This window comes from Oxyura jamaicensis, chromosome 3, assembly GCF_011077185.1.
Source record: "Oxyura jamaicensis isolate SHBP4307 breed ruddy duck chromosome 3, BPBGC_Ojam_1.0, whole genome shotgun sequence".
Taxonomy (NCBI): Eukaryota; Metazoa; Chordata; class Aves; order Anseriformes; family Anatidae; genus Oxyura; species Oxyura jamaicensis.
Window position 1 is genome coordinate 81,664,744 of NC_048895.1, and position 22,770 is coordinate 81,687,513.

The window sequence follows — 22,770 nt, forward strand, 5'->3', positions numbered from 1 at the left end:
ATTCTTAGTTGCCTTTAGTTCCAGAGGCTTTGTAAGACTTCCTCATGACCATCATAACAGGCCTTGCTTTTGTCGTATTTTGTGGCTGAAAAAGCAGCCTTGCTTCTTCAGATATTGTAGTTATTTGGATGTATAATAGTTTAGCAAGATGTTACTTTTGTAAGACATCAGATGTTCAAAAAAGTGCATCAGCAACTTGTACTAAATACTGCAGTGTCCCTTTATAAAAGGTCAGACTAAAACTGACAACTGTACAGTGAAGCCTGACATTTGGATATTTTGAAGTTTTTCATAAATCATAGAATAGTATATGGCTGTAGTTTAGCTTTTTAGGTAAAAGGTATGTTTTCATTAGTGCATTTCTTACTGCTGATCACTGTAAAAACATGTGGATCAGCTTTCCATTTCTCTTATGCAGATCATGATAACCTGTAGAGTAGAGTAGAGTACAATCATTTGTGCTATGTTTTTAATTTTCTAAAGCACCTTGATGACAGTGAGTGTTCAGTGGTGAAGCATCCTCTATTGAACCACCCTTAAAAAAAAAAACAAAAACAGCAAAAAAAAGTACCTTGCCAAGTCCAACTTCGTATAGGTAAAAGGTAGATAAAATTATGGCTTACTTTGGACTTGGCAAAAAGAGCTTCCCTTAACCCCCTGCCCAAAGGGATACTGCAGTTATACTACATACCCATAGGCACCACAAGGAAAATTGAAGCTTATACCTAATTTAGGTTTTATACACACCAGTTCCCCCAGTAAATGCAAATTTTAACAAAATTAGACATGTCATATGTTGAAAATGCTCATGGCAAACAATCATTTTGCATTCCTGCAAATAAAATTGTTTTATACTGTAAGCTGGAGGCGAGTGTAACTTATTTTTGTAATAAAGTTTTTATTTTTTTTATGTGTCATTAATATAAATGTGTGTTAGTACAGAGATCTTCTGGTTTAAAAACTTAGAATCGCACACATTTCAGTATGTTTACTTGTATTTACATAATTTTTAGAATAGTGGTTGCCAATAGCCTGTATGTTTCACATTAATTGATTTTTTTTGTTATCTTAATAAACCATTTTAGTATGTTGTATGTCAATTACTGGGATAGCTGGGACATGAAGTGTAATTTAAAATTGTCAAGTATTCATTGGAATATGTAAATGTGCCTTGCCAGTTTTGAACTTTAAGACAAAGTAAGTGAATGATGGTGAAATGAGTAGTCAATGCATAAGAGACATGCTACCACAGTTTCGTATACTGCCCTTGCTAAAAAAAAAAAAAAAAGTAACTTTTTCCTCAGATTTGAGCATAAAAGTATGCAGTTGCATTAGCTTCTGAATTTTCAAATCTAGTGATAGAATATTAGGCTTATGGAAAGTGGGTTTGCTAATTGTAGCCTTAAGTATAACTTTGAATTTCAATGTAATCCTTGGTGCTGGCATTCCCAGTGCCAAGGAGTTTAAATGCTCCCTTCAAAGAGGTTGCCATGCCTACTGGCACTTTTACTGTCATATGGTTTTATAAGGAACACTGTCAAGGTGTGGAAAGCAATTCTGAACTTGCTATAAAATGAAAACACTGGGGGCTGTAGGAGAGGGGAAGTCCTCAGATTTCTTAATCTTGAAATCTCTCCATTGCTGGAAAACTTTAAACACTTGTGGGATCACAAGTGCTAGTGACCAGTTCTTAGTCTGGAAATGTGTTGGGGGAGGGGGGGTAATATATTTATGGAATTCTAACAGTTGATGGAAGTGCATAAAAACATTGCTATTAAGGCACTACATGTGTTGAAATTGAGGATGATACCCTTAATTTCAGCTCTGATAAAAGCACGGGGAACTATTGCAAAAATGTCAAAATTGACAGGAAAGTGTTTGTTTTCAATGGAATGCAAGCAATGGTGAGTGAGCAAAATACCAAGATCTTGACAGTGTTCCCTCTAATTATGAACTCAAGCCATTATAACTTTTAAAATTAAATATGATTTGCACTGTTCTGATATTGGTGCAGTTTTTTAGCAAAATGATCAGAAAACTAAATTGCATGTGGTGATTAATATTGTGGAAAACTAAAATCAAATAATGTTGTTTTCAAAGCTTTAAATTTGGTTGTGTAAAGAAAAAGCCTTCGTCATTAAGCGTGGAAAGACTGGTGAGAATGGGCAAGTGCATTCATTATCTACAGCATCGGTTCAGTTGCAGTGGGTCTTGGTAAACTTGAAATGTTCTCCAGTAACACATCTCTTGCAAGGTGCTCCAGCGACAAATGGGCACCCAACACGCAGTTCTTGTTGGCATGTTAGAGGCAAGTTTTGACCTACTGGATTTGACCTATATCTGGATTATGCTGGCTCTGATTATTCTTGTGGGAGGCCTTCTACACTGAAACACCTGCGGAGATTTGAGCGTAGCTAGCAAGAGATCCACACTGGTTTGTAATGCTTTCCTAAATTTGAAGCCTAGTTGAGTTTAGTAAGAAATTAGAAACTGCTGCTTAACACTTCTGGTTTATAAACACTCAGATACACTTCTTGAATTATACTTCTGTTTTAACGTTTGTTTGAAGGGGTTTCATACAGGTCGTACCACTGTACTTGTTTTTGCAGAGGAAGTGTTAGAACGTAAAACTTAGGTTTGTTTTTAAGTGTTTGGAGGAAGGCTGTTATTGCAGATAATAAGACCAGCTTCTGAAATTCTGCATAGTACAACTCCTACCTAAATACTCTCTTAAAATCTAAAATAAGGAATACAAATTCTTTTGTTGGCAGGGTTGCGCGGGGTATGACAGTCTAAAATAAGCTTAGCCTCCTCTGAAGGTAGGATTCACGTTTTGTTCTAAAAATGTTTTATGTGGCTGCAACTTACTTTCCTTTGTGTCTTTGATAATTCTTCAGAGGCATCACACTTCTGTTCAGCGTGGCAGTTTTGTTGGTGCTTCTCTATGTCAGTGGCAACAGGTACAAAACCACTTAAAAAAATTCTGAAAAGCATATGCTCAATTTGGTACATTCCACAAAATTACTACTGCTTGCTCCTTGCATTAGTGAAAGCTTAGTGGAAAATATTAGCCATTTAAAACAGAGTGGCAAGGTTTGGAAGTAGGTAATAAGGCAGTAAATTTTGCAACATCGTGCTTGGAGAATTGAAATCAGCAAAGCTGGAGTTTGTGTTTGTAGCTTGAAGCTTATGAATCCAAATTTCATGACTGGCTCTGATGGACTTAGTCAGTCTTCACTGAGTGTCTTGCTGAATTAACTCCTAACGCTAGTGCATGACATCCCCAGGCTGGGACTAGCTGTTTGTGTAAGCTGGGCAGAGGAATACCAGACTGTACTTTCTCACTTGCTCAGTCAGGTTAAAAGAAGTAAATATGTTGTAACAGGAGGATAAAGCCTAGCTGAAGGTACTTGGATACTTGATGCGGGTATTGGTGGAAGAAGGAATAAATTAGGTGGCAATTAGTGCAAACAAAGCTTCCTAGAAAGTGATGTTAAACTTTTTTTCTGGGAAACTGATTTTCATGCAGTCTGATTGATCAACACTTTCAAGTGTTTAGTTATACTTGTGTTATAAAATCCACGGGATGAAAGTTTAACTTTTGTGGTCCTGTTTTGTCTTGATGGTTACAATAGATAAATATGCTGAAAAGTAAATCTAGGACTAGCTTGTAAGTTTACTTGGAATTTGGAGAGGGGGTGCTTGTCTCATGTAATGTCTGTTTCTTCCCAAGATATAACTAGTTAGAATTTTTTTTTTTTTTTCTGCAGACTTAATCTGAAATGGCCAGTTCCTGAGTGGATGTTGCATAGCTGAACCTATCTGAGAGCATTGGGTTAAATTTGTTTAAGGATTATCTTGGTGAAATCTTCTTTAGACTGTCAGGCTTCCAGGTACATGGTAAAAGTTTAAAGCACCTGTGACAATGTAGAAATCTCAGTCATGGGAGGTAAGGAGGTAAATACATTTTTTTTTAAGTTTGAAGAATTAAATTGTTCTGTCACAAGAAACATTCTAGGTTCAAGGGTTGCTTTATACCTGAATGTTCATCATACTGTCTGCTTATTTTCTGACAGTCATTCAGGTAAAACAGCCTTGTCAGATCTGGGTTCCTTCTTGTCTGAGACCGATCAATTGTCTTGATGAATGGAAATAGTTCATGATCTCTGTTTGTACAGTTAGTGTGGCAAAGAAGACCTTTTTGCTTGTTTTGGCCACTGGTGCAGAAGAAACAACATTGAATCTTACTCATTTTCCTTATACTAAGGAAGCTGTAAGTGCATTCATAGTACTGCTACATACCCAGTAGAGTAGCCTAAGCATTTCGACTGCAGAGATGATAATGGTAAGTAAAAATAGACATTCCAGTACTTAAATGACTTTCAGGACCTAAAATCCAGCTTTGGCAGACTAATTGACTCCTTATCTGCAGGGATTAGGAAGGTTATATGGTTTTTACCTTAAACTTTTGAGTGTCTACTTTGATGCTAAGTGAACATTGAGTGTAATCTCATACTGTTAAATACTTGCAAGCGAAGAATCTCCAGAAGGCTTCACGTATATCCAGTAGATAATGTTAAACTGATGAGTTAGCAGTCGGAGTTTCAAGGGAATTTCCCATGAACACGGTCATAGAAGAGGCAGGAACTGAGTACGTCAGGTACTGAGTTACTGGTTCCAAGGGTAGCATTTCCAGTATTGTTCTGCTATCTAAAGTAACATCCTTTGAGGTTTCTTTTCTTTAGGGGAATGAAAAATACACCTGTGACGAGCCTTGGTTAGTTAAAAACTGTTTTATTAAACATAGCTGATTTGGGATTAAAAAAAAGATTCCTCTGTGAGAATTCAAAGGCAACTGAACTACATATATACCAGTAAATTAGTGCTTTTTCTAAGTGCTATTTCGGTATACTTAAGAATGAAGCTCTCTTACAAAATGCTAGTGAGAGCTAGTCCAAATAAAGAAGAATTCTATCTTCTCATAATGCAAATATATCAGAAGCTGAAGATGATTTTAATACTACGTCATTTAAGCTGACAATAACATACCTGATCTCTGCATGTGGGAGAACTCAAGGGGCTACTGAAGGCCTGTTCCTATTTTAGATTATGGCCAAAGGGTTCCATTACACAGTGCAATGAAACGTAATGAAACCTTTTTTTTTCCAGTTCAAACCTGTTTGTGATCCAGCATTTTCAACAAAAATTTATGCACTTAAATTTATGCTTTGGGGGAAGACAACCTCCAGTAACAATCGTTGGGAGTAGCGAATGCGAGTACTAGTTTCACCAAAAGCGCTTAAGTTGACTTAAACTAGCCTAGTGAAACTGCTCTAAATTCATATTAACATGCTTCTGTAAAAGTGTAGGCGATTTACACTTGCTTTTGAATTAAAAGCTACTCTGAGAAAACTGCAGCAAGGTACATTTTTAAAATTGTCAAAATCTGCAAATGAAGTATGCTGCAGCTTTTGTGGTATCAAAAGACGTGAATGAATATAAAGGGGAAAAAATGCCTCACTGAGGGTACTGTAGGCTTTATGTGGATTTAAGCTTTACCAGTGAGAATGGTGGAAGCTGGCTTCATTATGCTAACAGAGAATCTCTTAGATAGTTCTTTAAAATAAAATAAAAACAACTCATAATGGTTTAAATCCATTGAATCTTATTCCCAAGTTAAATTTAGGAAGCATATGGAAGGTCTTAAATCCATTGGATTTAGAGCAGCTGTTCTGCTTGTGGAGTTTACAACTTGACAACTTGGTTTCGCTTATCATTGTGATCTTACAATAGGAATGGTGTAATAAATGGTACTTCTTCTTAATGGCATGCTAATTTGATAAATGCTGCATTCCATTTACTGATCTTCTGAGCCATGTTAAAAAAAAATCTTAATTGTATGGAGTTAGCTGATCAGGAAGTCTCAGACCTAATAGCTGCTGCTTTCTGACATACTCGGTCTTCTCTTAGGATAACTGTTGAAAATAGTACAAATTTCTGATGGGAAGTATGGAGGCTTGGTTCTTGTAATGCCAGTGGGTAAAGTGTTAGCCTGTTGCTCTCAGTGTAACGTTTCTAGGAGTAGTGCTTTTACTGAGTGTTAAAATGAGAGAAGTATACAGATGAACTGTGAAAAAGCATTGCTGGTTAAGCATTTCAGAAGTGAAGCCTCCCAGTTTGTAACTGCACTCAGAGGTGCCTTAAGGTGCACCCACCACACAGGTAGAAATTACACGGAAGTAAATTGGGTCGCAGTCACTCCTCAGCAAGGTTGGCACAAATTGTCCTCAATGATAGCTTATGTTAAAGTGGCTGATTTGGTACTGAATTATGCTGAGATACTCGTGTAGTTTTATTGTGCAGCCAATAAAGAACAGCTGGGCTAGTAACTCCAGTGCAGCAGCAGGTAGATGATCATCCACTTGAAGTCTTGGAGGAACAATAGATAATTGTGATACATAATGTGCTTTAAGCATCTTTTAAATTTCTACATCCCTTTGAAGCAGCCTTTTTTGACTTCTACCGCATGAAGATACGAAGATGTAAGGTTCATGTTCAAGTTCTGTATGCAATTTAAAGACACAAGGAAAGATTAGCAATTCTGGTATTAAGAGTAGATAGTTGGGTAAAGTTAGAGCCCAATAATCAAAGCACATATTTTAGAATTGTGTGGTAACTCTGTAACGAAAGGACCTGTTATTAAACAGGTATTCACTTAGTGTGTCTTAGAATGTCTGTGTATGTAGCACAAATGCATATATTGGGTAAGGAGGAAAAAAGCCAAAACCACAAAACAAAAACCTGTCTCTGAGAAATGTTTAGGAGAGGACTTGAATATGCATTACTTTCCAAAGGGATGTAGCTTACTAGGTTATAGGTGTTGAATTCTTGGATATGGGGTAAGTGAGATGAATGTGATAATCTTGGAACCTCTACCCATCAACCACATGAAAGAAATTACAGAGATACTTTATGTTTCACAAATAAACTGAAATCTTATTAATCTCCAGTTTAAAGAAAAAAATATAGATTTGATTTGGACATCTTAAACAGGGAAAAATATCCTTGTGAAAATGAAAGTCACCTGTAAATGCTTTTTTTTTTTTTAATTTCCTCCCCTTGAAGCAGTGATTGAAAGCCAGGTAGACTCCCCTGGGAGAAATACAAAGGAGTATGTTTGTCTGGTATTTAGATGGTTGATCTCTAGGAGTGATAGAATCACTAATAATTCCCTGCTTGGGAGAGTACTCGACAAAACACGTTCTTGTCTGGCTCAAGAGAAAACTTCAGGTCATGTAACAGCTGGAGAAAGAAATCATCCATCCATGGGCACAAGAATGCTATTAAATGTGCCTTAACTACTGGCAAGTTGGTAGTCTAGGGTTAAAAACAAAATAGCCAGGTAAATAGCCTGGCAAACCACGAAGTAGAAGGACTTCATTTAGTTGTGTTACAGCTTTGTGGAATCATTCTTGCTATTAATCGGTCTGTCCTTTTCCTGTGAAAGGTAGGTATACTCTAAACCAGGCATCATCTAGCAGCCACAGCGAGATGTGAAGGGAATGTCAGGTGATGGATCTTGCCCGGGTGCAAACATCAGGTTGAGAGCAGACACAGGGCCTTGGACTTCATGTGAAAAGGTAAGGAGATTCTTTCTGGGCTGGTGTAACTGTCAGGGCAGGGCCTCTTCATCTCGGTAGAAGTTTTGGAAGAATGGCAGGAAGGCAGTAGGAATGCGTCCAAGAGAACCAGGGAATTCTGTCAAAGTCTCCCTGTAACAAAGGTTTTGAATACAGCAAAACAGAAAACCAGCAGAGAAAAACTCTTGCTATGCCTCAATTATGCTACTATTTCAAATGCCCTGTTTTGAGAGGTGAGTGATAATCCTGTGGCTGGTAATGGTAAACCTGCTGTTTTGAAGTGATGGGCTAATAGCCTCAGCACCAGGGAAGTAAGAGACCCTCCTGAATATCTGATGTACCTGGGCCAATGACTGACTTGTGTTTCAGTATGGGTGAGGAGTTCTTCCATTTCTTTTTACTGGTATTCAAATTAAATTAATACCTTTAGTAATACTTTAAAGTGTAGTTAAAAGTAGGGTAATAAGAAAAACTTTTTAATAGGGTTTGACAAGACCTCTCTGCTGAGTGATGCTTAGGGAAGGAATGTCGTGCTCATAGTGAAGCCTCATGCAACATCTTGATTTGAATGCCTTTTAATCCAGGGGACAAAGTGACTGTGAATGGGTGTTCTGCTTGGGAAGCTGTGGCAAATCAAACTCAGCAGCCCCTTTAGAGATACTCAAATTGAGGATGGGCCCAGTGGGCTCCCAGGTACACCACCAGGTTTTTGCATGGGGTTGTGCTTTTTTTTTTCCTGGGTAAGTATCCAATACAAGCCCAGTGTCCCGAGGGTGAGAAGTGGCTGGTAATTTCTCAGGACTCAGTCAGGACTTTGTTAAAGACTTGGTGGTGCAGGTAGATGAGCCGGGTATATTCTGCAGTGAAGGTGGTCTTCATGCTCAGAAATGAAGGTACCTACAGGGATTGATCTGTGCTTGCAAGCAGGAGCTCAAGATGATAGAGATTGATAAAAATATTACCAATATGGAAGCTGCTAAACTTTATAGATGTTTGAGTCATGATAGAACTTAGATCTTTTGATACCAGAAAATACCCTTTCTTAATGAACAAAAGGGATTTTATTCTAAGGCTGTCCAATGAAAAACCTTGCATCAGGTAATAAGGTAGGGGGAGGCTGGAAAAGGAATAGAGCTAAGGCAGAATATATTTGCCTGATTTTGGTTTGCTAGGATGGTCTCTTCTTACTAAGAAAAGCAGGTCAAGAATAGATAAGACTTTGTGCTCATGAACAAGGTACAGAAGCGGGCAGCTTGCAGTAGGGGAAAGCTGTCATTTTCTCTGCAGGTGAGCAGCATCTTTGAAGACTCAGTGGGAGATAGGAACATTCCTGACTGTAGAAGTAATGGGAATTGGAGCGTCCAGTGGAGACCAGTGCGCATGTTCTAAGTTATTGGTGAAATTCAGGTGAGCAGCTTTGAACTAAGAAACCTTGGGCTATATGCAGCAATTCTGTGTCCCTCACAGCCAGAACTGTTCCTCCGTATAATCCATGACCTTGTTCCTTTCTTTGTTTTGGCTTTTAACTGTTACCTGTGGGCTTCAGGGAAGGAGAGGAGAGAGTGACTTTTCCAGACCTAATGAAGGGCGGGGGGAAAAAGGACAAGGAAGCAGAGCTGTGCATTGGTTCCCACCATTGTGGTCCAGGAGAATCTACAGAGAGACTCATCAGAGTTGAGACTGACTGGTATTCCATGTTCCCTGACCATAATATATCCCAAAAATAGACGGGATGCAGACAACACACCACAGTATGATGATAGGTTAGAACTTGATCTACAGTTTGCTGTGTCCAAAGTGGACGATAATGTTCAGTGGAGAACTTACTGCTATTCCTAAACAAACAATGCTTTTGAAAACAAACACGCCATAAAGAAACCTGTAATGGTATTAAAGCATCCTTTCTCCCATTTATTATGAAGCAAAATTAACTTTTTTGAGGGAAAAAAATTGTTCCTTCCCTCTTGTATCTGAAGTGCACTGAACCCATCTTCAGGTTTAGCTGATGCCACCCAGGTCCATGTGCAGTGTTGAGAGCTATCTTACATGCATCTGCTGAAATTCCAAATCTTGATTGTTGTAATTCCTGGTGGGGGTGCAGAAACTGGGCGTACAGAGAATACTCCAAAGTCTGGAGATAAGACTGGAAGACATGCAGCTTCTTGAGGAGAAGAAAACCTCATTCCTTGCAGTTTGATACGAAAGATGGTAAGCTGATTTTCATATTAAGAAGCCCACTTATTAGTATATATTTACAAATATTTGTATATCTGTGAAAGGGGGAGCCTCATACCTCCCTAGCATTTAGAATGTTTTTTTTTATACTTCAGTAGAAAAAGATAATGCAGGTAGATGATGTAGTAGTTAATCAGTCACGTATCAGAAACTGATAAAGTTGCAGATTAATACTGAATGATAATAATGTTCCCCCATACAATCTCAGTTCTGAATAGCTCCAATGCCTTTCCCAGCTAAAATACTAGTTACTTAAATAAAATTAAAAGCAAAGCAAGACTTTAATTAGTGCAGAACTTTGATGTTTAACTAGTAAGTAGATCAGGCTCAGATCTAGATGAAATGTTCAGTTGGTCTGAATTAATTTATCTGGAGGAAATTTGTATTTCCTATGAACTTCAGAGAAACTGTAACTCGTTCAGGTAGTCACTTAAATTCCACTATGGAAAACCGAATGATATTGCAACTAGCTCTTCCAAATAGTCCTCATTTCTTGATTTTACAGTTTGTCTTGAAAATACAGTTCAGAGTCCTCTTGTGTGCCTAAGCATGCACGCTCCCTTCCCAGATGACTATTTAGGGAAAATCACTGTGCAGGTGGCAAGCGTGCACCAGGAACTGCATTGCAGAACATCGGGGAGGAATTGCAAGCAACTGTTCTTCACTGTTCTGGAAGAGAGACTCTGAGTTTCTGTCCTACTAAGGTATTTCAGCTCATAGGCCCCTGGAGGGATCATTTGCTTCCACGGAAGCACCAGTGATACCAGAGCTAGAAGTGAAGTGGTACATAGCAATACACCACAGTACCACTTTTCTATTAAATATGACAGCATTTTGGGGGAAGAAAGGTTTGGCATAACTTCAGGAACATGAATGGCAGCTGTCTGATAAAGGTAACGTTGATCACTTATGAGCTGTAAAGAAGCCTGGCCGTGCAGAGCTCGCTACTGAATCCTAAAATGCTCTCATTAAAATTACATTCATCTTACAGTGGAGCTTTACCGCAGGGCTGTGTGCTCAAGTTTTACCACAAAATGTCATACCAGCAAGCTGCCCATATGCTTCAAGAAGTTTCTTCAAAAATCCTCAGAACTCATCCTCACATATGAAGAGGAATAACCCTCTGTTCTGAGCCTCCTCTGGAGATATTCAAGGCCCGTCTGGACGCCTACCTGAGCAACCTGCTCTAGGGAACCTGCTTTGGCAGGGGGGTTGGACCCGATGATCTCTGGAGGTCCATTCCAACCCCTACAATTCTGTGATTCTGTTCATGATCCCTCACATCATCATCCTGTGCGTCTGTTGCCAGTACAGAATTATTTTGCTTTTGTCATGTATCCCATATTCTTTCAGGGAAACTTAGCATATATGTCCCATTTTTTTCCGAAAACATTTTTTTTGCTGTGCATAGAATCATAGATTTATGATTCATCATACGTAATGATGATTCTATACCATTTAAACGAAGGGAAAATGTCCAGTTCATTGCATACACCCTCAGCCAACAAATGATAAACAAAACAACCTTAGTTATACAGCTCATTCTGGAACAATTCCTGTAATGTGGTGGTTGAAAGACTTAACTGAAGCACAAATAACTTTCTGAGGGTGATAATTGATGTTGTTTAGCTCCTAACCTATACCATTTTTAAATACTTCTTGTTCTCAGAGAAACTGGTTGCTTGAACTAAAAATATCTCTGTGGAATTCTGACCTGACAAAAACACTCAAGGCATTTACTGCTCTACCTACAGAAGCTAAAGCAGTGGAGTTCAGGATACCAGCTTGCCTGTCACCATTTAAAAAGGAAAAAAACCTACCTTCTGCATGTGGGTTTACACAATCAGTATCAGGAGGCACAACAGATGTTAGTATCATTAGAAAGATTTTTCTGATACAAGCTGGCTTACAATCTTCAGTTATAATCATGTTTTTTTTTTTTTTTTTTCTGCTTTTGGCAACTTCTGAGTGTTGACCAGAAGTTATTGATTATGTGAAGACTTGAGGGAATTTTTTTCACTGTTCTGCTCCTAAGGTGGAAATTGTGCCCAAAGGAGGAAAGAGGATCATAAATCTTTGTAAAAGGCAGACCATTCAGGTGGTCAGAGTCATTTGATACAATGATAAGCGAGTAAGGAATGAGTTTTCACCATCTCTTTATAAAATAGTCAGTGAAAGTTCTTCGTGAGATTGAAGATACCTATGAATATTCAAGGAGAATAAAGTGGTGGAACTCCTTGCAGTTCAAAATCAACTTGAAACTCAGGGAAAAAAAATCCTTCTGAGGATATCCCCAAGATGCAAATCGGAGTCAAAGAATGTTCTGGGAAAGTATTATATTCCTGCTGTGCTTTTAGAACTCTTCCCTCTAGGTATCCCCTGTTGGCTGTCATCACAAGCAAGATGTTCACCTGGCTGAAGAGCTGCTGACCCAACACAGCTGTTCTGTGTATCTATCAAGTGGCTGTGGTGGAAAAACTTGCACTACCTTTGAATCCTCCAGGTCTCATCATAGTTATGAAAGGCACAGGTGCTGCACCACTTTGCAGTGTTTACCAGAAACACATCTTGCAAGTATTTTCTTGGCACTTTTTAATTCAGCTGACTCAAGGGAAACTGGCTCACGTTCCTCCTCAAACTCCCTACTTGAGAATTTCCCCCATTAACCACGAAGTTGTCTGGAAACTCCCTCAGGACCTGACATAGCTATTTTCACAAAGTATGTATCCAGGGCAAGGTTTTCTTTATGCCCATTGTAAACATCTTAATTTTCATTTAGACTGAGCTCGTAAGATGTGCTGTGGCGTTCTTTTAACTATTTGCATTGGTACAGCTCCTTATTTCTTTCACAAACTTTTTTTTTTTTTTTACATTTTCTTACAAATCCTCAAATCCAGCTACCATGAAAAACTTCCTCCTTGATCAGCCCAGGTGTATAGAAGGAATTTATGGCTTCAGATAAGAAACTTTCCAAGTCTTCCCCACGCATACCAACCAACTGAGCTAGCTCACTTAATACTAAGTTAAATTGCACATCCAAAGAGCCTCTCTCTTGCTCAGGTGGAGGAAAAAAATTGCAAAAATTCCGTAGACTATACTTTTGCCAAATGTTTACCACACACCTAATGTTCATATATTTAAGCGTTTCTCCAGTGTGCCCTTTATAGGTCTGATGCCTCCCTTTATGCATATTCTTTAAATTTTTTGGCTTGTCTTCTGTACCCAACTTGCAATTTTCTATTCAATGTCTTTCTCCCTTAGTTTGTCCTGTGACAAGTGGTAACTTATGGGACATTATTTTCATCCCTAATATCTTAATGCTCTCCGTTATCTAGTCTTTAAAAGAACGTATTCAGAATGGTCCTCTTCATGCAAACCATTTGGAGAAACACTCTAACGTTGCTCTGACCCTTTTCATTTTTTTCTCCTTGAGAGTTACAAGTTCCTCAAAACAAAAATTACTCTATTATGTAGCCATTTTTTTCTTCTTCCCAATGGTACATTTTTCCAAAATGAACCTTGTTTGTTCTGGTGAAATTCCAGTGTGTTAGCACTTCCTCAATGTCCGTTCACCTTCGTTTTCCCCAGCATCAGTCCTGTTGCACATAATGAACCGACCTTCTGAACGTGTACTCACAGTAAGTTTTTTCACTTGAATTTCCTTACCAGATCAGCCTCTGTGCCTTTTTCTCAGGCCAGCCTTTATTCTGTCTGGTACTTATGAACGATTTCATGACCTCAGTTCTACAACACAGCTTGGTATAGGTATTTTCAGATCATCTACATGAATTTTATTTTATACTTAAAGCAATGATGAATTTTGGGTGGCCGGTTACAACTGATACCCCTTAGTCACCCGATTCAATTTCCCGCTGAATCTTTTTATTTAAAACAAAACAGAAAAACATTAATTCTCTAACATCAACTGGCAATTTATTTTTTCCCCTAACTGTGGAGACCAATGATTTTTTGAGAAATGTCATCCATCTCTTTTTTAGACTATTTTTCTTTCATTCTGCTGTTACACCCCTCATTCTCCTGGAGCAGCTGACCTCCCCTGTTCTAAAAGACAACTTGTGTGGGATTTTACCCAGCAATCCAAAGCCTCTGTTGCTGTGTCCAGCAGGTGCTTTTAACCCTAGCTTATCATTTCCCCATCCACTTTGCTTTAATCTTGTAATACCGTGGATCAACTCATGGTCCATGTGGTGGTCCAGGAAGCAAACGTAAGAACCTAGAACCACCACTGGCAGCACGCATTCCCACACAACCCATGAGCACAGGTCTGTGAGTCTCAAATACGGTAAGTCTCATTATTAGCAGACTATTAACTGCTAGCAGACTAATGAACACTGCTGTGTTTGTAACAGTAAAAACAGTTTTGTTTGCCTAAATGCTAAAAATTACCATCCTTCCCAAATCAATGAAAGCCAGAAATGGTCAGCGTCTGCTTTCGCCCAAAGCTTGAGTGTTATTTCAAAAGAGAGAGGCCAAGAAGCCTGTGATAATAAAAAAATCTCACTTTGTTTTTGAATGGAGCTGCATTACCCAAGTTCATGAACTGAAACTGGTAAATGTTGATGTATGCCCTTTACGTTTTAAATTGAAACGTTGAGCCTAAATTGCCTACTAAAGCTTAATTTTTTTGGGATTTGAGTCCAGGTTCACTTTATTTCTTACTCATTTCCTAAATATTTGTTTAAAATGAATTTTAGAGATTGTTTAGGAGAAAGCTGTTGAAGTTAAAAGTTAATATGAATCCTTCAGATTGAACTTCTAGAAAGGACCCACAAAAATGATAGGGGACTTGTGGGGAATGATTTATAAAGGAAAACTAATTCCTGATTGGGCAAAGATGAAGAATTATATTACAGAAGTTAGCCTAGACAGCTGTATCCACGAGGAAAATAAGTAACTTGAAGAAGGAGGCATTATGGACTGGCATTTTTTTTATTTTATTTTTTTTAAAGATACTGGAGAGTAAAAGCAGACTGCTTGCAGAGTAAACTAAATGCAATCAGCTTGTGTGAATCTGCTTAAAGAAACAACTGAATTTAAGTTTAAAAAAAAACAGTTAAACAGAATTTCAGTCTTACGACTAACTTTTTCCAGTCAACAAGCATCTTTTTTATTTCAAGTTATGCTGGAAAATCTTCACTAGTGTATTTTTTTTGTTAGAATATGTGATCTTTGGTTGTAGTTTTTAAAAGAATAAAAAATGGAGATCTGTCTCCTTTCTATGAAAAGGAAGACTTCCTATTGCTGGTGAATGGATGAAGTTTTCACTTCTCATGTAAATCTCATTGGAAACGTTTGCAAACCAAGCTTTTCAAAATTCCAATGTTTTTCCCTGTTCTTTTGCTAGAAAACAAACCTCAATTACGTCTTTCAGTGTAGCAGAACAATCCAAGTAGTCGTAGAGCTGTGGGCTGCAGAGGGTGATCTGTGAGGCACTGCTGTGTCTGTGGCAGATGAGGTTGGGACAAAGCTGGTTGTTGTAGAGTCTGGCCAGCAGAGCTAAACTTTGTGAACTGAAGGAAATCACAAGGCTTCTCAGATGATGAGGTACAATTACTGCTAAATGGGAATGTGGCACTTCTATGCTAAATAAACATAACCCTGAACAATGAAGCTATAATTTAAGAAACTTTACCCAGAGCAGAGAACTCAAATAGAAGCAGAAGTTGAACTTCTGTTCTTGCATGCTGCTGGACTGCAAGTCACTTCCAATGTTCCAGATACATGATGCTGGTCACATCATCTCTATGAAATATTTCAAGCATTACATATTAAAAAAAAAAAAAAAGGCTATTAAAAACAGTGGAAAACAAATGACTAAAATTGTAAGCGGTAAGGCGGAGGAGTAAGTAATAAAAATGCATTTTCTGAGGAAAATTAATTTCCTCTGAATATACTGTATGGAGCTTTGCTGTGAATGTGTACCTTAGTTGTTGTTTTTTTTTTTTTTTTTTTTTTTTCTTCCCTAATAGAAATCATGTGGACTGACATGAAATAATACTGTGCAGGCGCTCTTAAGGAAATTCAATCCTACCCTGGTCTTTTGCCAAGCTCTCTGAGAAAGGTCAACATACTGAAGTTGAACTGCAGCATTTCACCTGATCTAGAGGTCAAGGGAAGTGTTGCATAAAATGACAAACATCTGAGAGAAGTGTCTGAAAGCTATTTTCAGCTTTTGATTTCTAGATACCGACTCATATTCCAAATACTGTCTTTTCCTTCACAGAATAGTTGCAGGGTTTGCACTACAGCTTTGTAAACACGATTCTTTTCTAGACAGACATAGTCTGTGTGTACTTATGTATCCTTTGCCCAAATATGCCTGTATGGGGCAGGTGCAGATGAGTATAAAAGGCAACACCAACTTCTCAATGCAACTCAAAAATACAGGAAGGCAGTTATCCTTCAGGTATCTGTCACATCTGTAATTCAGAAGGCCCTGTCTCGATAAGGCTTCCTAGGAACAGTTACTAAAGTACTTTTATTTTGCCCACTGAGCTAATCTTCCCCTAACCAGTGGTGGTGTATTAAAACTCCTGAGCTTCCTAGGCCCCAATGCCCTCAGAGCTGCTGAAGGCATTCGGGCACTTTGACGTGACTTAGGCAGTACCTGAAGGCTGTTCCTAATGTGCAGTTGGCTTTGAGCCTTCCTCGCTAGCAATAAACCACATTCCGGGCAGCGCTTCGGCAGTCTGGTGTGACTCTGTCTGTGTACGTGGTGATTTTAAGAGGGGGGAGAGGATCTCGTCCCTTTCTCTACCCTGCTCCGTTTGCTTCGCGATCCTGTGCGAAGCGCTGAGGAGTGTTTCCACAGCTTTCTGGTCCCAATTCCTGAACGCTTTAGTTCAGTCATCAGCTAAATATAGGGCGCTTTAGCCCGGTGCAGCCAGGCTGTCCCGACCCCGAGCATTTATGTAAGCGCCCTCTCACCGGAGATCAGCGTAACGGGGTGCCGCTGCGAAAGCCCCTCCAGCCTTGCCAACGCCTTCTCCGCGGCTCCCCTGCGCACCTCTCCTCCCTCCCCACCCTCCGCCGCTCCTCCCCGGCGGAGAGCCGCCTCCTCCCGGCGAGAGGCAGGCGAGGAGGGAGCGCCCGGCGCCGCCAACAAGATGGCGGCCGCCCCCTGACGCCGCCCGCCATTCCCGGAAGCGGCGCGGCCTGCCCGGCTCGGCTCCCTGCGGGCCGGCTGCGGCGGCTCCGGTTCGGCGGGGCCATGGGGTGGGCGCGGGCGGCCGCCGAGCGGCTGCGGCAGCGGGCGAGGGGAGCTGAGGTGCTGCGGGAGACCTGCCGCCAGTACCCGCTCTTCTGCTGCCTCCTGCTGGGGCTGGCCGCGGCCACCCTCCTGCTCAACCGGTAACCCACCTTCGGGCGGGCCGCGGGGGGAGAGGGGGGACCCGGGGGTGGCTGCGGGGTGGTCGTCGTGGAAGTAGAGTAAGGTGAGATCTGCGAGCGGTGACCCCCTTCTTCTGCGTGCTCGGAAGGTACCTCCACGTCCTGATGGTCTTCTGGTCGTTTGTGGCCGGCGTCGTCACCTTCTACTGCTCGCTGGGACCGGACTCCCTCCTGCCCAATGTCCTGTTCACCATAAAGTATAAACCCAAGGTAAGCACGGCTCTCCATGGGCTTCCCTCAGTTTTGTAGCAATAGACGTGGACAGTAATTCTAGTGGGATTCCAGCTGCTTTTAAAATACTAGAGGTAAAAACAGTTTATATCTGTTTACGGTCAGATACCTTGTAGCGAATATAATGATTATAACCTTGGGTTCTGCCTGTATTTGTGCGTAGGCCCATCAAATCTACGTATTCCTGTAAAGCTGCTTGTTGGGAGAGTTCATGGATGTTTTCTAACCATTTCACCTACTTTTCACTTACGGCATTTCACTTGCAAGTAGCTTAGAAGCTATTCAACCGTGTTCTCTTTTATTAAGACTCCTTTTAAAATGCCCTGCCTTTTGCACGCTGCTCCTAACTCTTCTTCATTGATTGTAGTCAAGCTTCTTTAAGTGGCAGTGAACTTCAAAGGAAAAAACATTCCCAAAGGAAATTGCTGTTTTCTGTCTTTGAGGCTATAGCAGGACAAAGTTTGTAGAGAAGCCAGTTGATCTGATCACAGGCCAAATGATGTCTGGGGACATGGGTAGAGATGTGCAAGGCTATCTACTTACGTTTTGTTTTAGTGGAAGTGATTTTCCTGATCAGTTTGGTTGTTTCTCATGCCATGCCTTGTTATGCCTTGTTATGCCTTGTTATCTTGCTTTCCTGCTGGGAAAACAACATTGCCTCTCTACTGTTCAATTCTCTGTAATTGTATACTCTAAAAGGGAATTTGTTGACAGAGTCATCGTTTTGAAGAATATAAACTTGTTCAAATGTTTTCTCTTAGCAATTAGAATTGCCGGAGCTATTTCCCCATGGTCACAGTTGTGCTGTGTGTGGCAAAGTCAAATGCAAGAGGCACAGGTAAATTAAATGTGGCACCGTTAATGGTAGTATTTTTGTACACTTCAGTAGGGAACTTGCACTGTTATTACATCTACTTTTCCATGCTCTCCTACAGACCTGCTTTGCTCCTAGAAAACTATCAGCCATGGCTGGATTTGAAAGTGCCTTCCAAGGTTGATGCATCCCTCTCAGAGGTAATTGGTGCTTTGTTTCTTAATTTCCTTGAAATTCAGTGATTTTTAAAAACTTCACATTCTTAGACATGCTAATTCCAGTTGAGTAGATGAGTCAGATATATGTACCGTGTATATTAACTTTTCACGTAAAACTCTAATCAAAAGAATATATGGCATGTGCAGAGAGACAAGGTGGCTGTTTGTTAATGCAGATGTGACTGTCCCTGCAGTAGCGTGCCTAGAACTCAAAAAACATCTATGCAAATTAGAAAATGTATAGGAAAGAACAGTTCTAAACAGGTGACTGTGAAACATGTCAGATTCTTGAAGGTTGTAGATTTCAGCCTTCTTGGTTTGGTGAAGTGGAGGCTAAGGGATGACTTGCTCCAGTTACAAAAATTATGTGATGGAAGATAAGCATGTGATTGTACCTATTTAAAGTCATCAGACAAAGCTGTAACACAATTGGTCAAAATAAGTAGTCAGTGGATTTACTGAAAGAAGAATAGCATAAATACCTCTTTCTGATAAAACTAAATCAGGAATTTTGTTTTATTTTTTTCTCTTTAGAAAATATCTGAAGAGCTATTATGCTTTAGGTTTATTTCCAACTCCCCCCCCCCCTTTGTTGGTTCTTGATCAAGTACATTGGCAGCTGATTAGATAAATTTCTGTCCATTTTAAAAGCTAGGAAAATGCACAAACACTTGTGTAGCTTAATCTCTATTTAGAATTCCACCTCTGGAGTTCTATGGTGAGAGGAAAAATAAATGGCATGTCAGAGATGAGCAGATTCTTATGTGTCAGCTCTCCTAATTACCAGCCTGATGTATGAAGTCCATGCTGCGTGTGCTTGAGGTATAGGCCAACTCTTTAATTCAGCTCTGTGTGTTGATTTTCAGGGCATGCTCCATACCAAGTGTAGCAAAAGGACAAAAACCGTAAGGGAAGGGCGGGATGGATAGGTGAAGACTAAAAAAAACAGAAACCAACCAAACAAAAAACCTGTGGAGATAACTTGTTGACTTCCTTCAGTTTAATATAGTGACTTCCTTTGCAATTTCAAAGCAAAATGTGTTGTTTTAGAATTACACAATCTATTAAAATTATTGATCTTTTTTTAGACTAAGTTTAGGCCCAAGCGTATGAAAAGAGCAGTACCACTGAATATCATATAGACAGGCTTATTTTTTGAGCCTCTTGTTTTAATAATAGAATACAAAATAAATACTTTTGTGTCTCGTTTTTTTAGAACTTTGGGCAGCAGATAGTTGTGACAGTTTACCAAAGGATGTGTTAATACTGAAGAACTGGAGGTTGTCCTGTTCAGCTTAAAATCCCAATTTTGTGCTGAAGACGTTCTTTGTAGTCCATTACTCATAAGAGAACTGAGTAGACACTATATTTATCTTTTAAGACTGCTTTTTGAAACGTGTTGCTACACAATGGCATTCGTATTTGCTTGTTGTTACTGTAGTTCGGCTTTTACCAAAGTGGCGCGGGTGTTTTTGTTGGTGTGTTTTTATTTTTTTCCTTCACTGCGGTGTCCCCCCAGGCCTGCTTTATTTAGCAGCATCGAGGTGGTTTTTGTATATCTTTGCTGTGTTTCTCGTTCCTTTCTTTTCTTTGTGTGCTTCACTGGAGGGAAGTGTCAGACCTGGGTTCTGTGTGTTCCTGGCACAATGTGCTGGGGTTTTACCCTTTGATGGACCCAGACAGACTTCTGTTCCCACACTGAAGTCTCCCTTTTCACATGTTTAGGATACTAGCTGGAATGAGAAATCCCACTGCATTGTTCCCCATTGCAACTCTTCTGTACCTGTGAAAAGGGCAGCAGAGGTTCTGCCCGTGCCATGTTGCTCTTCATCTGTGCTGGGGATCTGCAGCATTTAACGTGTGACTGGAATTGGATAGCCTGCTCAGGGCTGGAAGGAGAGGCTGCTCTTATTTTCTTTTGTGGGTCAGCCATGCAATAGGGGGAAGCTGTTACACTGAGAAGCGAATTAAGATTAATGAGGTTCCAAAGGAGTATGGAGTGCAGCTGCTTCTGAAAGGCAGATTCTTCAAAAAATTAAAATAATTCTTTTTTTTTTTTTTTTTTTTTTGTTTTTTTTTTTTTTTGTTTTTGATTCTGAATTAGTTTTCCTAATTCTTTTGGAGGTTGAAAAATTTTAGCAATGTTTTCATTTCCAAGTGTTTCTAATTTGAATCAGTTACACAGTCTTCAAGCATAGGTTTTCTAGTGGTTAAAGAATAATTTAATTCCCATTTGAATCTGAAGAAATGCATTTTTTTTTCCTCACAAATATGGATCTTTCACTCTTGGATTATGATGACAGTTTGTCTCACTTTGCAGATTCCTAATATTTTTCATCCTTTTTTGCTTATCTAGCTGTTCTACAGGGTTTAGAACAATAAAATTCAAGCACAGGGTTTTTTTCTTCCCCCCCTCCCGCATTTGTTATTATTTTTATAGTTAAACTCTAAACTGCTTCGACCATGTGTCTATCAGTATTTCATAGTTTGGGTTGTATCTTGCACAAAAATAATGGAGTGACCTTTGTGTAATTTTGTTTGTAGCTTTTTAGTCTGCTGTGCTTTATGGTAGTTTTCTTCATGCTTTCTTCCTTTTTAAGTGAAGATACAGACGACACCAAGTTAGGTGCGTGTGTCAATCTGCTCAAGGGTAGGAAGGCTCTGCAGGAGGATATGGACAGGCTGGACCGATGGCCTGACGTCAACTGTATGAAGTTCAACAAGGCCAAGTGCCGGGTCCTACACCTGGGGCACAGCAACCCCAAGCAGCGCTACAGGTGGGAGATGTACAGGTGGGAGATGTACAGGTGGGAGATGTACAGGTGGGAGTGGTTGGAAAGCTGCCTGGCAGAGAAGGACCTGGGAGTAGTGGTTGCTGGTCAGCTGAATGTGAGCCAGCAGTGTGCTCAGGTGGCCAAGAAGGCCAGCAGCATCCTGGCTTGCCAGCAGGTCCAGGGAACTGATTGTCCCCCTGTACTCAGCTCTGGTGAGGCCGCACCTCGAGTACTGTGTTCAGTTTTGAGCCCCTCGCTACAAGAAGGACATGGAGGTGCTCGAGAGAGTCCAGAGAAGGGCAACAAAGCTGGTGAAGGGTCTGGAGAACAAGTCTTATGAGGAGCGGCTGAGGCAATGTTATCGCACTCCACAGGTACCTTAAAGGAGGCTGTAGTGAGGTGGGGGTTGGTCTGTTCTCCCACGTGCCTGGTGACAGGACGAGGGGGAATGGGCTAAAGTTGCACCAGGGGAGTTTTAGGTTGGATATTAGGAAGAACTTCTTTACTGAACGGGTTGTTAGTCACTGGAATAGGCTGCCCAGGGAAGTGGTTGAGTCACCATCCCTGGAGGTCTTTAAAAGACGTTTAGATGTAGAGCTTAGGGATATGGTTTAGTGGAAGATTTGTTAGTGTTAGGTCAGAGGTTGGACTTGGTGATCTTGGAGGTCTCTTCCAACCTAGGTGATTCTGTGATTCTGTGATATGATTTCTGTTGGTCAGCTTTACATTAAGTAAAATTAAGGTGTTACAGGTTGTGTAAAGGAAAATCAAATTTTACTATTCAGTTAATGAACTCATCTCTACTTATAATTTCATTTTGATGTGTAAGGTATGGTTGCAAATCAAATCTGTAGAAATCTGCTCAGTTACTCTTGAGCAGCGTCATGAAAGAAATGGGTTAGTGGATCAGGGTGCTGCTGTCTGTTGAGTTACCAATTTTTCATTTTTAGGTTCTCAGGTTCTTGCTTTCAGTATGGGGCCAGATTTCTTCTTTTTTTTCTTTTAAAAGTTGTTAATGGACAAATGACTGGCAAGAAGTTGGTTACTGCCTGAGCATGCTCTTCACCAGTCCAGAACTCTCGTGGCCGGCAGCACAGTGACCTGCATGCTTCGGGTTGGGAATTGCTTGTTCTGCCCTCAGGAAGTGACCTCAGTTATCTAGTTGTACAGTCTTTTAAGGCTTTTTATATCACCTCTGTGGTTTACTATCAAATCCTTGCTGCTTTTCAATCTAATTTGGCCTGGTACTTCTGTCCTGCTACTGAATCGTTTATCACTTAGCTGTTACAGTTCTTCCTCCTGGCAACTGGAGTCTCTTTGATGGCAATCCTCAGAAAGCTTGGCTCAGCAGCAATATACTGACTAGCTTGCAATGTTTTTGTGCTTGCTAGAAATGTATTTCTCCACTTTTTTTTCCTTCAGCTGCTTCCTATACCAAACCTGCTGCA

At 40.1% G+C, this 22,770-nt stretch overlaps 2 protein-coding genes across 6 annotated transcripts in view; both read left to right on the forward strand.

The window, feature by feature from the left end:
- The window catches only part of SYNCRIP (synaptotagmin binding cytoplasmic RNA interacting protein), a 25,486-nt gene extending 23,487 nt beyond the window's left edge, over positions 1-1,999 (forward strand). For all 4 annotated transcript variants that reach the window (XM_035322762.1, XM_035322758.1, XM_035322759.1 and 1 more), the window contains exon 11: positions 1-1,999. This exon is cut by the window's left edge. The gene's annotated coding sequence lies outside the window, so the exon portion shown is untranslated.
- Positions 2,000-16,983: 14,984 nt separating this feature from the next.
- SNX14 (sorting nexin 14) overlaps positions 16,984-22,770 on the forward strand; it is a 53,893-nt gene continuing 48,106 nt past the window's right edge. For both annotated transcript variants that reach the window (XM_035322763.1, XM_035322764.1), the window contains exons 1-4: positions 16,984-17,246; positions 17,375-17,495; positions 18,278-18,354; positions 18,452-18,530. In XM_035322763.1, the coding sequence (XP_035178654.1) occupies positions 17,107-17,246; positions 17,375-17,495; positions 18,278-18,354; positions 18,452-18,530 (417 nt within the window). In that variant the 5' untranslated portion in view covers positions 16,984-17,106. The remainder of the gene's footprint in view (positions 17,247-17,374; positions 17,496-18,277; positions 18,355-18,451; positions 18,531-22,770) is intronic.